We start from the raw sequence: 16,924 nt of genomic DNA on the forward strand, positions 1-16,924 counted from the left end.
CACATACTTTGTGCAGTTTATTTCACTTTTTTCCCCCCTAATTTTATATAAACTCTTAATATTATACTAAGTGTATAGTAATGCTTTAACATAGCATTCCTTTAAGAGAAAATGTGATAATAGTGATTAAGAAACAAAGGAAATGATATACATGAAAGAACAGCTATTCATAGTACTATCCATAGGTATTATTTTAAACTCACTTTCTATCATCAACATCAATTTTAATTTAGCTGCCCCCAAGATTTCAGTGACTTGGAGAAGAATAAAGGCATTTAGAAACTACTTTTGACAAAACTCTCAATTTCCATGTTCCTTTGAGGAGAATGGGAAAGCTGCCTGATTTTCACCCTTGGGTCAGGAAGTGCTCTAATGCAGAAAACTCTGTATCCATTCCACGAATCTTGGGACACGGACATAGACCCCTGGGCGTTTGGGTAGCGCACACCCTTTTCCAAAGGATGTCACACCTGCCAGGAACCACCTGTCATCCTCTTGGCACATTAATGGTCCTCCTGAATCTCCCTAAAGAGTAAATTGCAAAAGACAACTGTGAATGTGTGGTTAATTGATATAAATATATTTAGCAAATCAATTCAAAATCAAAAATCAAAACTATGGTTTAATTGCCAGTCATCTGTAATGATTCTTGACATCAACTCTAAGTCAAGAATGAGAACCCTGTGTTGCTCAGTTAGAAGACAGAAAACTATGGTTAACTAAATCATAACTCCATGTAGCTTTTTATGATGCACTCTTATCGCATGGTTTTCCTCACTTTAAATATGGCATTTTAAAATGGGGACTAAGAAATTCTCTATGGCTATGAAAAATATCCTAACCAAAATATGTATTAAAAGCTGATAATTTTATTAAAGGAGATATGTTCTAATCACTATGAAGGACTTTGTGGTAAAGACAATTACTCCATGTTATGGACTTTAGAAAAATTAGAAAACTCACATTTAAAGTTGATTTTAGTTTTCTTGGGTAGCACTAACTTTTTGGCATTAGACAAACACAATCTGAAAAAACCTAGCATTTCAACTGAAATAGACAGATATATGATAATTTTTCATGATAGACACACCTGTTTTCATCTGGGACTTCAACTGATGAAATTTTTTTTGTTTTTCATATACATTAATTATAGCAGACCCTAGTAGAGTTAATTACATAGACTTTACTTGCACATGGCATTTTCATGTGATGTAAATGAACATAATGCTTTCCATATTAATTGTGCAATTTTTTAAGAAAATCTGTCTTTTTTAATATTTATGAAGGAATTTAAAACCTTGTGTACCTTGAAATCACTGTACAATAGAATATTTCAATCCAAGCTTGTGTTATAAAATATTCTGACTTTTTACTACTTCTTTATTACCATTGCATTCAATATTTATAGGAAAAAGGTGATCTATAAAAGTACCTTTTCTGTCTTGGGTGTAGAGGAGCATAAATTGCATTGGTAACCACAAGTTACTTCTAGATGTAACAATATGAGTTGTTTGGAAGGCGGTACTATGATTTTAATGCAGCATTCTAAGCTCTTAGTTGATAATACTGACTTAGAAATATTTATGGAACAGTAGCAAACCAAGATAAGAATAAACACAGCTCAAGGTTATATGTGACAGAAATTATGAAAATAAGCCTCAATTGTTTGAATATTTTTAAAAGACTCATTTGGTTTTCTTTATATTAAGAGAAAATTTAGTTCAATTTAGTTTAAATTCTGAAGTTCAATTCATTCTAAAATAATTTATTTTTAAAAATAAATAATAGAATACAGACACTTGATATCTTGAGCAATGATTTTACTTACCCAGCACATGCTGGATCAGTTGTGGTTATTAAAAGATTTCATGAGTAGGCTTGATGCTCAACTACTGGGGTGGGCTTTCCAGCCTAGAGACCTATGACTGATTCTCTCACCTCCCATTATCTAACTATACCACTTCAACTCAGTTTTGTAACTTCTTTTTGTCTTGATATTCTGATGCATTCAATGAATGTTCAGAATATGAAATATTAACCTAAAATTTGTTTCTACTTAGATGCCCTATTTGTAAATAAAAACAACCTACCTTCTTGGAGTATCTAAGTGTAAGGGTTCGTGAATATTTTCATTTAGAGCGGTGGTTGTCAAACTTCAGTAGGCATTAGAAGGATTGCAAACACTGTCGGGCCTCTGATTCAATAGCCTGTGGTGGGACCTAAGAATATGCATCTATAACCAGTCAATGATCTGGACTGGAGGCCATACTTTGAAAACCACTGGTCTGGAATTTGGCTCTGAATGGTTAGTAAAATGAGTTTGTTCTTTGTGTTATTCACTTAAGTTTATATAGAGAGGAAATTCTACATTCACTCATGGTGCCTTGAATTGTGAACAACTGCCTTGCACATACAAACCTCTGCTTTCAAGAATGTGAATGACTAATATGGCCAATTCATTGCCACTGTAAATGGGAAGGGGGGTAAGTAATACTTCAAAGAACTTATTCAAGTGATATATCAATAATAACCTGTCCATAATCTTAAGTAATGCATTCTTCTTTAAACAGTTACTCCTTTTATATAGCATGGCATTAAAGTTGGACAAAGAAAATCATATGACTCTCTAGACTATTGATTTCTTAATCATGATACATTTTATTGCATCAGATATTGCCTTGAGTGGGAACTTTTTTACTTACTAATGAATAACATATTTAGGCCACCTAGAAATCAGAGCCAAATATAAGATTTCAGAGATCTGGCTGAAAGACAAGATTTCAGAGTTATTGGTTTAATGTAACCCTAACATCAATAGCATCGACAGTCATATTTTCCAGCTAGTACATGAAGTGTCGGCCACACAATCGCCATTAACTGTAATTGAAGTAGTATAGCTGATTTCCCCCTGAACAGTGATTCTATACATCTCCTTCTAAGTGGCAGTATATCTTATCTTTAACACACTTTCTATTTTAAAAGGAAAAGATAAGTAAGATCCAGAGATAAATTTTAAATTTTAAATAAGAAATCTATTTATCTTGAATTTGCAAGTGTTTACTAAAGCATAATAAATGTAAAACTAAGTTTTAACTAAGTTGAAAGTTTAACACGATTTAACACACTGACTGAACTAGAGGATATCTATACAGATTTATCTTCTTAAATGTCTATTAAGTTTTGTATTGAGTAAAATTATGACATACATGTGTTAGTATATGCGACATGTACTTGTTGATTATAAAACATTACTTTAAGAAAATGAAAACATTTCTCATGGTATAAATGGCTGCTCCCACATTTGTAAGTCATTCATTTGTTTAGAACTGCTCTCAGGTTTAATCAAATACAGTTGATGTTAATGCATTAGTATTTTATTAATTTTCAAATATAGAAACAGTGCCAGAAAAATTATTTATAAAATCTGTTAATATTTTTGAGTGCTTACTTAGGGTCTTATATGAGTGACCTCATTTCAACCTCTCAATCCAACCTAAATGACTTGCCCAGTGTCTCATTGATAAGTGTTGAAGCAAGAGTCAAATAAGAGTAGTTCAACACAGAATCTAAGTTCTTCATGCTTGTAGCATATTGCACCTAAAAATAATAATAATTCTAAAATCTAGCAAAATTGTTGAGCATATGTGGATTAATGGAGTTAGTGGATGCCACATTATCTCTTTGTGGTTAGATGTTTTTCTGTTCAGTGGGGGTGATTGTGAGAGATTTTGCTTGATGCTTACTCAGGTCAAAATCATTGATAGTGCAAGTATATTACAACGTTGACATGCAATGAGTTCATGTTATTACATCTCAAAAGTGAAATATTAATGACATTATGAAAATTCCTAGTATAGGATTTTCAGAACCAGATTAGAATAAGTTTTTCATTTAACTTTTTGCAAGTGATTAGCTGTATGCTGCTTCTGACCATGTTCTCTTGACTGTTTTTCATCCAGGTTATTGGATACCCAGATTCCACTCAGGGTTGAAAATTAGAGAATCAGCCAAATTTATCCTCAGACCAGTTTTTGTTTGTTGCAAGTCTACATAGGGTTTTAAAGAATTGGAAATTTGAAAATAAAGCTTTTAGTGAAGGTGTGCATTATCCAGTTCAACAACTGGTCCACTGCTGCATATTTTACCTGCCTGTGTCACACATTCATATTTTATGGCTGGTCTCTAAAGATAAAAGACATCTAATTTGTAACCTATGTTATTAAGAATTAGTTTTGTTTCTTATGATCACATCCACCCAGGAGTAATATGCAAATAGACCACAAATAAAAGTAGAAGTCACAGTTTTGTAAAAGACGAGAAAAGTTAAGACCCTGGTGTTTTCCTTACTCCCGAATCATTGTTAAGCAATGAAATCATTTCATAGCAATGCTTTGTGGAAAGCAGTTTTAGGTATTTACCTGACAGGTATCAATTCCTCCTCTTTCATAGCCTGCACAGACCATGTTTTCTGTAATGTTATATTCTGGCATCTGTTGTTGGCATTTCTCATTTGATATAAGAGGAACTTCAGCTTCTTGCAATACGTCTGCAGGAGGAGCTGTTCAAAATGGATAATGCAGCCAGACAGTCAGAAATGATAAACATGCATCATTGAATGAGCCACCATCAGTCTTATTTATTTGAACAGCTCACTCTCGTTATCCAGTACTGTGTGTATATATAATGGAACTAAATACTAGACCTTGTACTTTAAAGTACATAATAAAGCCCATCTGTGCATTTTGCCAAATGGATAACAGTAAAGCGTTTCTTTAGTTCCCAAGGGCTAGCAGGAATTAGATTGGACTAGATCATCTTTAGGCATTTTCAGTAATTTTAAACATTTACAGTACTGCTCATGGGGGAAAATAAACGCAGCCACACAAAGCCTTTCATTCATGGAAATTAGCAACGGCTCAGAAATCCAGAAGTGCTTTTCATTTGGCACCTGAAGAGGTGTTCCTTTCTAATGGCATTCAGCTCCTTTGTGATGCTGTGTGAGTAAGCAGGTGCACATTGAGAAGAAGACAAAGCTCAGATGAACTGTGCCCTGGTCTAAGGGCAATCAGCTTGTCACCCACGTGCAGGTGAAGAGAAAGGAGGCATTTTGTTGTAGAGTGTGCTTCCATGCTTTTTGCAAAATGATTCATCTCCTGGAAACATGAATCTCTGTTTACTGAAATACTTATCCCAAGAGGGTTGTAAAACAAGCAGGTGTCTAGTGCCCCAGAAAAGGTACACGATAAGCACTTTCTAATAATTAGCAATTCTATTTGGCTCTTCAAGAGGTGCAAAAAGTTGAGGAGAAGTCAGTATGTATGATAGCTAGCAGTTTTGCAAAAATGCAGGCCGTCTCTCTTCCAGATAAATTTAATCCACACACAAAAGGACTGAGGAAGCACGTAAGACTGTGTGTATATGTGTGTGTGTGTTTGTGTGTGATTTAGGTGTGGAGCAATACATATATGACTCAGTTGTGTGCTGGTGAATGTTTAATAACTGACTGTCAAGGAAGGAGAAGCTTCAATGTCTATTGTTTGCAGATTTACCTGGTATAAACAATTTGATCCAGTCAATTTCAAGGTATGAGCATGACAGTGATGGAGAGTTGGGATGTGATGTGCATAAGTGACTATTGCCATCTGCTGCCAGTACTTCTGCCACACACCACTGACTTTTAAAATTTGACAAGACAATGGTTTTGAGTGAAGAAAGTGAACTGGAGAAGTTAAGATGGAGGAGGAAATTCAGCCTCTCCATCCTCTGAAGAACAGGACAAACTGATAGATTTTAGTATTATAATATAAATCAAAGCCCATTTTGCTACTTGTCAAGGAGTACTGAAATTAGCTTGGTATATGATGAAACTGTTTGGGAAAGGAAAATTTAAGTAGTGGTCTTAATACTTGTCAACCGGAGTTGCCATGAGGATTCTTGAGAATATACATATAGACACAGAGAAGCAAACATAAACATGGCAGTAAAGTTATTTTGAGTTTACTAATTTGCCTTAATATCACTTCCTTTCTTCAGTAAATGATATGTTCATGGTTTTCCTAGTTAATTAGTTATTATAATATATTCAAAAGGGGGGGTGGAATATTACAAAGATAAGTTGCTTGAACTCATAAGCTGAAGTCCATAAAATTTGTTAAATTTGCCATCACGCTAAAAGTATTTAAACATGAGCCAGTTGTTTGTTCCTAAATGAGATTGACTTCAGACACAGTTTTTTCCTTGGCTCCATGTCACTCTTGCAGTCTTTCTTAAGTCAATTAAAAGTCTATCTTTGGTGCCAATAAATAAATGTGAGCCATGTTTACTCACATCTTTCAAAAACTACCCATTTCCTACAGAATGAAGAGTCCTAAATTTTGTTAGTGGATAATTTGCTTTTGAAGAGTCTACATTATGGTCATTATGTCTTTTAGTTTGAAATCTAGTCAAGAAAATATCTATATAGGAATCATTTTTTACTCTTTAGATTACAACTATAATGAATCATGACATTTTTCATAGGGAGGAAATAAAAGAATAGACTGTCAGACTTCAATACACTGTATGGACAGCAGATATGAGGCATTTTCAGCAATGGCCTTTGTCAGAGAAGAATTTTTTTTAAAAAGATTTATTTATTTATACATACAAGACCTGGGCTATACACCAGAGGTGTGGGAGGCGGGGTAAGAGGATTCACCAGAGAAAGTGTGGAGCAGAACAGGCAGATCTATTAAACTACACTGCTGAGGCAGGCAGCGAGCAACATAGGAGAGGTCTGCTGCGGCATGTGGGATAGCTCCCTGGCTGGCTGGAGATCAAACCCGTGCTGTAATGGCTGACGATAGCTTGATAGTGCTGTGTCTTTAACTTCTGTGCACTAGTGGAGAATCTTTGTCAAAATCATGGGGCAAGGATTTGACTTAGAACTTGTTACTTTCTTTTATAAGAACCAAGGGTATTTTAGCTGTGCATGCTTTGCTTTTGGGACCTGCACCTTTCAGCAAAGTTTTGTGCCTTTTCATTTTTCTGATTTATTTTTATTATTTACTTTGCTACATTGTTGTTCATTGTTGGACAGTATTTGATATCTCCCCTAAAAGTGTAATTCCTCCCACCACCATAGCACCCAAGATCCACTGTGTGCCGCCCTTCTATCTTAAATGCAGTTAGGATTATTAAATACTTGGCAGTAATCAGTGGTGACTCTAGAGGCCAGGTTCTCCAGCAAATTATAGTGACTTTCCTTTTTGGTTAATTATTAAAGAGTAGTCAGATTCCTGACCTACATAGAGTATCTCCCATTAGGAATTCTGTAGCCAGTAAGCATTGTAGTTACATTTAGACATAAGGAGTATTGGAATCTATTTTCTTTAACTTTTTTAAACTCTAGTCATTCAGGCAACATGGATGGAATTGGAAGGTGTTATATGCTAAATGAAATTAGGAGAAAGACACTGGATGGTGTCACTTACATGTGAACTATAGAGAAACCTAAAAAAGGTTCAGTAAAGGGTTTCCCTGGTGGCTCAAGGGGTTAAGTTTCAGCACTATGAAGCTATCTGCAGCATGAGTTTGATTCCTGGCAAGGCAGGTAACCCACAGGACACAGCAGATCTCTTCTGTCTTTCCTGCTGCTCCCTTCAGCCGTGTATTTCAATAGATGTGGCTGTTCTGCTCCCCACTCTGTCTCTGATGAATCCTCTCACCCCCTGCACCTCTGGCCTACACCTCAATTCTTATATGCATAAATGAAGAAATCTTTAATAAAAGGGAGGGTCAGTAAAGCCAAATTAAAAAAATTAAGCCTTGAAACTTTACTACAGAAGGCAACCAGAGCAGCCAAGGGAGGGGGAAGGAAAGGGGAGAATAAATAAGGGAGAGACAAAGGGTCTGTGGAGGTGGATTGTGGATGTTAGGCTGGTGGGTGTGCTATGGCAACAGCTTCTGAAGGGGGCGATCCTACACTTCTGAAATGCAAACAATGAGGCAAATCAATGTTAACTCAATAAACAAATACTAATTAAAAATGTTAGATTAGTTTTAATATGCATCCTCTCTGTTTTTAGAAAATGTGATATTAAAGAATGCTAGTGAATCAATGGTATATCAATTTCTAGTCTTCAGTGTAAGATTGGTACCATGTCTGAGTCTTCTCAGTAGGCAGAATCAGCATGTTGAAGCTCCAGGAATTCCTCTCTCAAACTCATTTAGGGAATACGAGTTTAAGGTCATTACATGATACATACAGGTTCTTTAATTGAGGGATTATAACAGATAATAATTTGGCTTTCAATGAGACTTTATCCATGTACTTTATAAATAAACTCCTATAACATTTAATTATATTTATTTTGAGTAGATGTATTTTTTCTTTTATCAGTATTTATAATACCAAAATTAGATATCAAATTCACCTCCAAAGGAGTACAGTTTTAATAATATACAGTTTTATAATACAATTAGAAAAAAAGGTTTTAACTGTGTAGATACACAATATATGTGTCTTAGTCTGTTAGTACTTTAAAGAAATACTGCAAAAAGTTATAAAATGTCAGAGATACTCACAGAATGGCACCATAGCATGCATTTTACTACTAAGCACTTTATTTTCAGAGTCTGACAATTTACCTTGAGAAGAAAGTCTACCCCAGCCAGCAATAGAACACTTTTTTCCTGCAGGAAAAACTTGATTTTCTTCTGGTAAGCAAATAGGTTGTATATAATCTGGAAAAATAAAACAAACAAAACACAAAACTCTTACATGTGTATTTTTAATGAGTGAAAAATCAATCACTTTCAGTATTTCATCTAAAAAGCATACATTTTTGTTTTATCCTGCCTTAACATTTTCTTCACCTGGGTCTTAGTGGAAAGAAGCATTTCAGAGCAGTACTCTTTTTAACAATGAATTAGGGACCACCGGTGGCATTTTAAGGTCTTCCACAGCGTCTCCTAGTTACTCTTTTAAAATGTAAACAGTCCTAATTCTGGAGTTAATCATTTATTTTGATTTTTTTTTAAATAATGGTAGCAAACAGGAAGTAGTGCCAGTTCTGTGAAAAATAAGGCTTTTTTTTTTTGAGAATCAGTCAAGTAAAACTTGGGGAAATGTTCTGAGCTGTTTTGATTTTCCTAGATTAAATATCCACTTTTAAGAAAGCTTTTCTGTGATTGCTGTACAGGCAGCTTAGGACAGCATGAGCGTTGGTCACTGGCTGTTAAAATCCTTCAACAATTACCAAGTACTAGACATTCATTAGACATGCGGAGTATGGAAGACCCAGGGCAGACACCAACATGAGTAAGAAATGATCAAATGCAGTGTTTATCATCATCAAGGACAAGGCCACACACCAACTATAGTAATTTTCTGCCTTTGACAAATGCCATAATACTTGCTTAGTCCAAATCCCACAAGGGCATAGAGAAGGCAGCACTCTGTCTTAACTGGACACGGGAGCTTCTGAGTCAAGACTGGAACTGTGGGCCTCCGTGGTGGCGCAAGGGGTTAAGCACAGCACTATGAAGCAATCTACAGCCTCTGCAGCATGAGTTTGATCCCCAGGCTGGCCAGGGAGCAACCCACATGGCGCAGCAGACCTTTCCTGTCTCGCCTGCTGCTCCCCTCAGCAGTGTGTTTCAGTCAGTCTGCCTGTTCTGTTCCCTGCTCTGTCTCTGGTGAATCCTCTCACCCCCTGCATCTCTGGCCTGTGCCCCAGCTCTTATATGCATAAATAAACAAACCTTTAAAATAAATTAAAAAAAAAAAAGACTGGAATTGTGCAGAGCTCCTCAGGATAAAGTGCACTCCCTCAGATGATTTCTTGTACATTATCTAGGCTTTGGGAGGGAGTCTCCCATCTGCCACGCTATTCATATTGAATCTCATTTTAAAAATCCCTTCTTAGAACATATGCCTCTTGTCTCCTTTGTCCTGAGCAGGTCTACTCAGGCCTATGTGGCAGATGGCCCTGCCTTCCTTTAAATGAGAAATAGACAGGACGTGCATTATAATAAGGACTACTTTCTCCCAACTGCTCTTTTCAGTTTACTGCTATAATGGACTCTAAATTTTATTCTTCTGGTCAACTTTCTAGAAAATTGGATTTAAACACCTCAATGAAGGTAATTTAATATGTTTCTCTCCATTCCCCAATTCCATTTAAATTATAATGATTTCTGTAACAAATTATCCAACTTTTATGGACTATTAATGTATTCATGCTGGTAATATTTTAAATATTTTAAATCAAATGCTGAATTAATTTCTGCAGATAAGAGGATTCAAAGCGACTTATTTTACCTGTGTAATTCACTTTAAATTCGAGGTGCATCATGGCGATGTCACTGTCCTTAACCCTTTTATTATAATGTGGATTTATGATAATTTGGTCTATCAACCGTGTTTCGATATGAGGAGAACTCAGGTTTGATGCCATATGCAGGCCCAGAATTGCTTTCCACTGAGTTGGTGGTTCATTGCGCCTGAAGAGGATAGGAAAAAAGGTAAGAAACTCTATCCACCACTTACTGTGTTACTGTCTAAGAGATCTTTGGCATTGATATTTCAGAACTATGTGTTCACATCTTAAAATATACTGGAAGGCCACTGCATCATTCACCTTTAAAAATATTTCTGGTGGCACAGGCGGTTGAGCGCCACACTGTGAAGCTGTCCGAAGCCTCTGCAGTGTGGGTTTGATCCCAGCTGGCCGGCCGGCAAGAATCCCACATGGCACAGCAGACCTCTCCTGTCTCACCCGCTGCTCCCCTCAGCAGTGTATTTTGTCAGCCTGCCTGTTCTGTTCCCCACTCTGTCTCTGGTGAATCCTCTCAACTCCCACACCTCTGGCCTGTACTCCAGTTCTTGTATAAATAAATCTTTAAAAAAATAAATATATTTCTTTAATTTTTATCTTTCTGATCAAATCATAGAGGAAACCTTAGTTAGTCTTCATCTTTTTCTCTTCTAAACATCTCTTGATCTCTAGTTCTAGATTGTGGTTCTAAACTTTGGAACCACATTTGAGTCACTTGCTACCTTTAATTAAACAAAATATTTTAATTTTAATGTTGGGGTTACAATTTCACTCCTCCTTATATTCACAAGTTCCTCTCACCCCCCACCAAACCATTCAAATCAATACCCACTTCTTCCTCTCCCCTCTCCCTAATGGTAACCATTAAATTCTTCCATTAAGGCCAAGATTTATTCCTGCTTTATTTTGCTCATGTATGTTTTTTTGTTATTTATATTCCACAGATGAGTGAAATCATCCAATAATTGTCTTTCACTTTTGACTTGTTTCACTTAACATAATCATCCTGAGGTCCGTTCATTTTGTCCCAAATGCCATTTCACCCATTTTAACTTATTTGTAGTATTCCATTGAGTAATACATTGGTTTTACAAGCAATGTGAATTATATGCACAAAATTCTAAGGAAAAAGAGGTCTCAATCAAATGTGATTCAAGATGACGAATTAATTGTCAAAGTAGAGGTAATTTCAGAGATCTGATATTGGAACAATTTATTGAATATTTTATTGAAAATAAAACTTGTGTGGACTAATAGTTATCACAAGATACCTATAAATAATAAATATGCTATTTAAAATAATGCTAATAGGATAGCATCAAGGAAATGGCTTACACACTATGGGCCAAAAGAGACCGGAGGAATATAAAATTTTGAGGGATTGATATCAGATTAGAAACTGATAAAATTTATGAGGAAGGAATAAGTCTAAAAAGTTTTAGCAATACAGTGAGATAATTTTAACTATCAAAAATATGCCTAAAAGCTTAAACTTGAAATACCTTAAAAAAGGAACCATCTTTTCAGTAACCAAAAACTATTAAGTCACTAACCTAATCTTGAAATCTAATAAGCTAAGAAAACACCCTTCTTTCTGCCAAAATTACTATAACCTTGATCTGCAAAGATTATTATAATCTTGAACAGGTTGTATAGTATTTCTGAAACCTGAATGAGATATATATTATTACTGTAAACTCTTACAGTAATAAAAGTAGAGAGAGAAGTGAATCAAGCCAATAATGCTTATATTTTGACTGTAGGTTTAAGTGCAAATAAAATAACTTTATAGTAACTATTTTTGTGTATAATGTGCTCTAGTCCTAGAAGTGTTTGAAGCACTCAAAAACCCAAATATTAAATTTCAGTAGAAGCATCATTTAATTAATGCTATTTTATCAGCAATGCTTAATGTTTAAAAAATTTGTTTCAAAGTTTTATTAGTATTACCAGTTTATTTAATTTAGCACTAAAGTATAAATAGTGTCCATTTCTTGCTATACCTCAAAACATATCATATATATGAAATCATCAGTTTCAAGATTGTTAACATCCATTTATGGAATCATTTCAATAAGGAAGAAGATAATTCATATGATATATTTGCTCTTCTTGAAGAGTTCAATTAAAGGTGGAAGATTGACAAGGGGCCTCTCTGTGTATTATTTAACCATTAATGGATTTCTATTCAATAAATGTTCTCCAGACTATAAATCTATGCAGGACTGCTCACTCAAGTGACTGAATAGTGTTTTTTTGTTTTTTCTTTTTCCTGAAAGCAGGGATGATGATTGACCTAGAAAGAGTAGTATGCAACTTTCCAAGAAATGAAAATGTTTTAATGTCTTGATGGGAGTTTAGGTTACTCAGGTGTATACATTTTAAAAACTCCTCAAATTCTGTACTCAAGATTGTGCATTTTGCTATATATCAGCTGGGAAAAAAATGGAAACAAATACGAAACTCTACTTGGCAAGCTGGCTTTATACAGTGGTATGGGTTAGCAAATTTCAAACTACATTTTGTGTTTGAAGCTTGAGCAAATACATATATATATTGTGGATGTCAGGAGCAAGGTATCTTATTATTGGAGATAACATTTAAAAATATGTAAAGATATACAACTAGAATGTACCCTATGGTACTATGAGTCAGAGCTGTCATTTGGAGTCCTACTTACAACCATATAGCCACATGCATTGAGCGGACACATCAACAGTGGCAAGGAGCATGATGCAATTTTTTATCGCATATTTTTATGCTTTGTATGATTCATAGCATGCAAAAGTATTACAGCATCTTAACTTCATCTTGACAATCACCCTAAGAGGTAGATTTATTAATGGTCACCCTACAGAAAGGAAACTGAAACTAAATACTAAGTTACTGGTCTATAATTGCATATGAGGTCCGTAGTGTTGACAGGATCAAAGTCCTCTCCTCTGATTCAAAGTGAACCTGGACATTCAAATCACAGCAAAGTTGGCCAATACTTTCCACACCTCTCCTTTATGCAGGACTGCATAAGAGATGCAGTCCTCTTCTCAAAAGAAGAGAAGTCAGTGATCATGAACTAGAACAGGTGTACAGATGTTTCAGGTAATCCAGGCACAATGAAGCTGAGGAATGGGAATAGCAATCACACAAGAATATAGACAGCAAAGAACTATGCAATTAAACTATTAAATGACCTGTAGGTTTAAATACCTGGAACAGATTTATATTGAGGATATGTATGATTTCAATAACTTGCTTGATCTCAATTCCTTTGATTAGGAAATTAAGTTTTTTATTGAAGAAAGGATTTAAAAAAAGACAAATAACAAGCAATATTAGCATACAGTAAAATATGTATTTTGATGAAACTAAAATAATACAAGAAACACGAAGTAGACAGCAAGGAAAACTGGCAACTGGAGAAAAAAATAATGCCCTTTAGTGACTAAGGGGAGAATAAAGTACAAGGTTGATGAGGATGTTACAATTTATCACAATTCAGTTATAACTTACATTTGCTATGTTCAAATTGAAACGGTGTAAAAAAGACCTTTTATGGCCTATATGACTGTACATATGTTTATATTAGAGGAAACTGCTTTTCTATTCCTTTCATATATTTGAGGTTTGAAAAGTAATGACACTGGTATCACTGACCCACAATAAGTCCACCTGTAAGGTGGATAATTGAAAGATGTCATTAGTATTACTGCAAGCCTGGTTGACATTCAAAAGCATATGATATACATGAACATCAAACAGATGAATTTATCAAATATGAGATTAATACAAGGCATTTCAACTAACAACAACCTATGTGCAACAGAAAACAGTGAATTATTAACTAAAGATACCTTTACTTACAAATTCGGATATAGGCGACCACTTATGGCATGCCCAAGGCACAGAGTTTGTATAAGTAAAGGTTCAAATCATGTTTAGCAAGGAAATGAACTGTTACTGACATTTGTTATGTTATGGGTGAAAGCAGATCAATTATTAGGAGGAAGCAAAGTAAAGAAAGTGCCCTTTAGATATGGAAGAGCTGTAGTTTACTGACCCAGATACAGGGTGTAATGAATATAAGAATCAGACTTAGATGGGGCAGTATTGTGAGGAGTCAGTTCCTTGAGAGGCCAGGTTACTGACCAACTGGAATCTAGCTGAGGGTCTTCATTTCCAGGTTCCTAGAATTGTGAGTTCAATTTACCCTTACTTTGGCACAATGGTATTTAGGTGTTAACTCAATCCTTTAATACTTATTCTCTCAGCCTTCTGTATCTCCCACGTTTCACAACCTTCTGTGTCTGTGTCTCCATCTACCTGACAGTTTTTAATGACTGTGTTGATAGGGAGTTAGTCTTTTAATCTGATCAGCTACAGATGCTTCTTTCATTCCTACACACACCTGGTTCTTTCCTCAGAGATTAAGGATGCTGGCAAGGGAGAAGCTCATTTCAATTCTCACAGCTAAGGTCATTCTCTGGAAGTCTCTCTCAACTAGGAGCAGGAAATCACCCTGAGTCTTGAATCTTCTTTGAAGAAGCTATTTTTTTGTAACCTAATTCAGAAGTGTTATAATGAGATTACATAAAGAGGTTTCTTCCTTCATGCAGATGCAAAAAATTAACATGTTCTTGGGTCTGGGATTATTTATTTTCTCCTCCTTTCCTTACTGTCTCTAATTCTTCTCTGAGCTTTAGGGAGGGCTGCCTCTACAGGGAAAAATAAATCCAGCCACCTGAATTTATAGATAGATATGATCGCTATCCTAAGTTTCAGTTATGGGGAGTATCAAAGAGGCTTGACTTGAGAGCTACATAAACATTTTCATCCTAATTCACAAAAAGTGCTTATTCATAAATTTCTAGGGCACACTTTATTTTATATATAAATTGAGGGCTATCTTTTCATGATTTTTTGATATTGTCAATTTGTTGGCAATAAATTTTGACCTAATTGAATGATAACAGGACAATTTACATAATAAATACTAATTTTATACCTTAAAATGCTTACCAGTGAATAGACAAAAAAGTTTATGTAAGTGGGAAACATAGTATTTGATGCAACTTTCTAAGAAAGAAAGATTTTTAATCTAATTTTCTGTTTTTACACATGACTTGAAGGGAAAATGATTGGACAGTTTATGATATAAACAGCAGGAACATATCCCCGATGGGAATTGTTTTAGGAGGTTACTGGAAATGGAAGCCCAATGTCTACTGTGCCATCGTGTGAGGGAAGGGGTGCTGTGGCATCACACTCACCCATACACGCAGTGAGCCGCAGACACCAGCCAGTCAGGGCTGACCAGAGAAGCACCACACAACAGCCTGTTGTCAAAATATAGACTGACGACCCAGGGCCAGGCTCCTTCTTTGGCATGACTTCCTCCAACAATCTTTGGGTTGACTTCTTGAACTGCCATTTTTTTCCCACAGGCTATTAAAACAATTGAAGGAAGCATCTATTTTATTTTGTTGGATTTTCTCTGTTCGTGACTATTGAGTGAATCATTACAATAAAACTTGAGGCAACATACCAACTCTATTTAGAATTTCAAAGTAAAAGTTTGAAGGAAAACATGCCAAAATATTTACTTACATTTATGGTTACATTGTAACATAATCAGTGAATCCTGTGAGCACTGTTGACTGTAATAGAAGAACAATTATATTACAGAAATTGTGCACCTGGCATTTTACAGGAAAACATACTTTGGGTTATACCATTTTAGAAAAACAAAATGGACTTTTAAATGTTTCAGATTAAAATGCAGGGAGACTGTATTCACTGGAAAAAATTCCTCAGTTTCAAGCTTAACGTTACCATTTACTCTTTATGTGATTTTGAATAATCTCTTCAATATCCTTGAGACTTAGTTTTATCACCCATAAAATGGGGGCAATAGTCCTTTATTGGAATTTTGTGAGAAGAAAGTTTCCTGCAATGGAATTGTGCCTTAAATACAATGCACACTCACTAAATTGTGACCGTTGTTAGTTTGCTTGAACCAATATTGAATTTAATCATTCTTTAGTACAGATGTGACACATTATTGCTAATCAGAGAACTACTCAGTTCCCAAATCCATGCATGAGACTGTGGTCTTCATTCATGGAGTTCAACAGTGAAGGAATTCCAGTCCATGCTTCCAAGAGAGGTAGACATGAAAATGAAAATAGGCAAATATAAAAGAAATTTTAGGCATAAATAATTTATAAACTCATTACCTACTTAAATATTTTGCTATCAACTTTTTTCAAAGTCAAGAATTCTGTTTGAAACAAAATTTAAACAAATTTGTTTTTAAACTGTGTTATACTTACTAACCACTAGAGGTCAGTATAGTACAAGGCATCATGAACTTGACCACAGCGTTTCCTGATGGAACTACTGCAGATTCTTGTCACATTAAAACATACACTTACACACATATATAATTTTAATGACTTCTATTTATGTATTTAATTGCAAGTAATTGTGAATGTTTTTCTAGGTGCTTGAAATTTTAGGGAAGAACAAAAGATACAAAACAGATCCAAATGTGATCACAAGCACAATCAAAACAATTCCGTGCTTCTCTCTTATACATGATAAAGTTT

At 35.2% G+C, this 16,924-nt stretch overlaps 1 protein-coding gene across 1 annotated transcript; it reads right to left on the minus strand.

Annotated features, from left to right (window-relative positions):
* Nucleotides 1-369: 369 nt before the first annotated feature.
* LOC119231388 (enteropeptidase-like) lies at nt 370-15,747 on the minus strand. The gene is made up of 5 exons (XM_037493162.1): nt 15,587-15,747; nt 10,304-10,485; nt 8,629-8,724; nt 4,419-4,558; nt 370-525 (listed from the first exon to the last, which is right to left on the minus strand). The coding sequence occupies exons 1-5, from the start codon at nt 15,745-15,747 to the stop codon at nt 370-372; spliced, it is 735 nt and encodes a 244-aa protein (XP_037349059.1).
* Nucleotides 15,748-16,924: the final 1,177 nt, after the last annotated feature.

Source organism: Talpa occidentalis, unplaced genomic scaffold (assembly GCF_014898055.3).
Source record: "Talpa occidentalis isolate TD23 unplaced genomic scaffold, MPIMG_talOcc4v2.1 talOcc4.7, whole genome shotgun sequence".
Taxonomy (NCBI): Eukaryota; Metazoa; Chordata; class Mammalia; order Eulipotyphla; family Talpidae; genus Talpa; species Talpa occidentalis.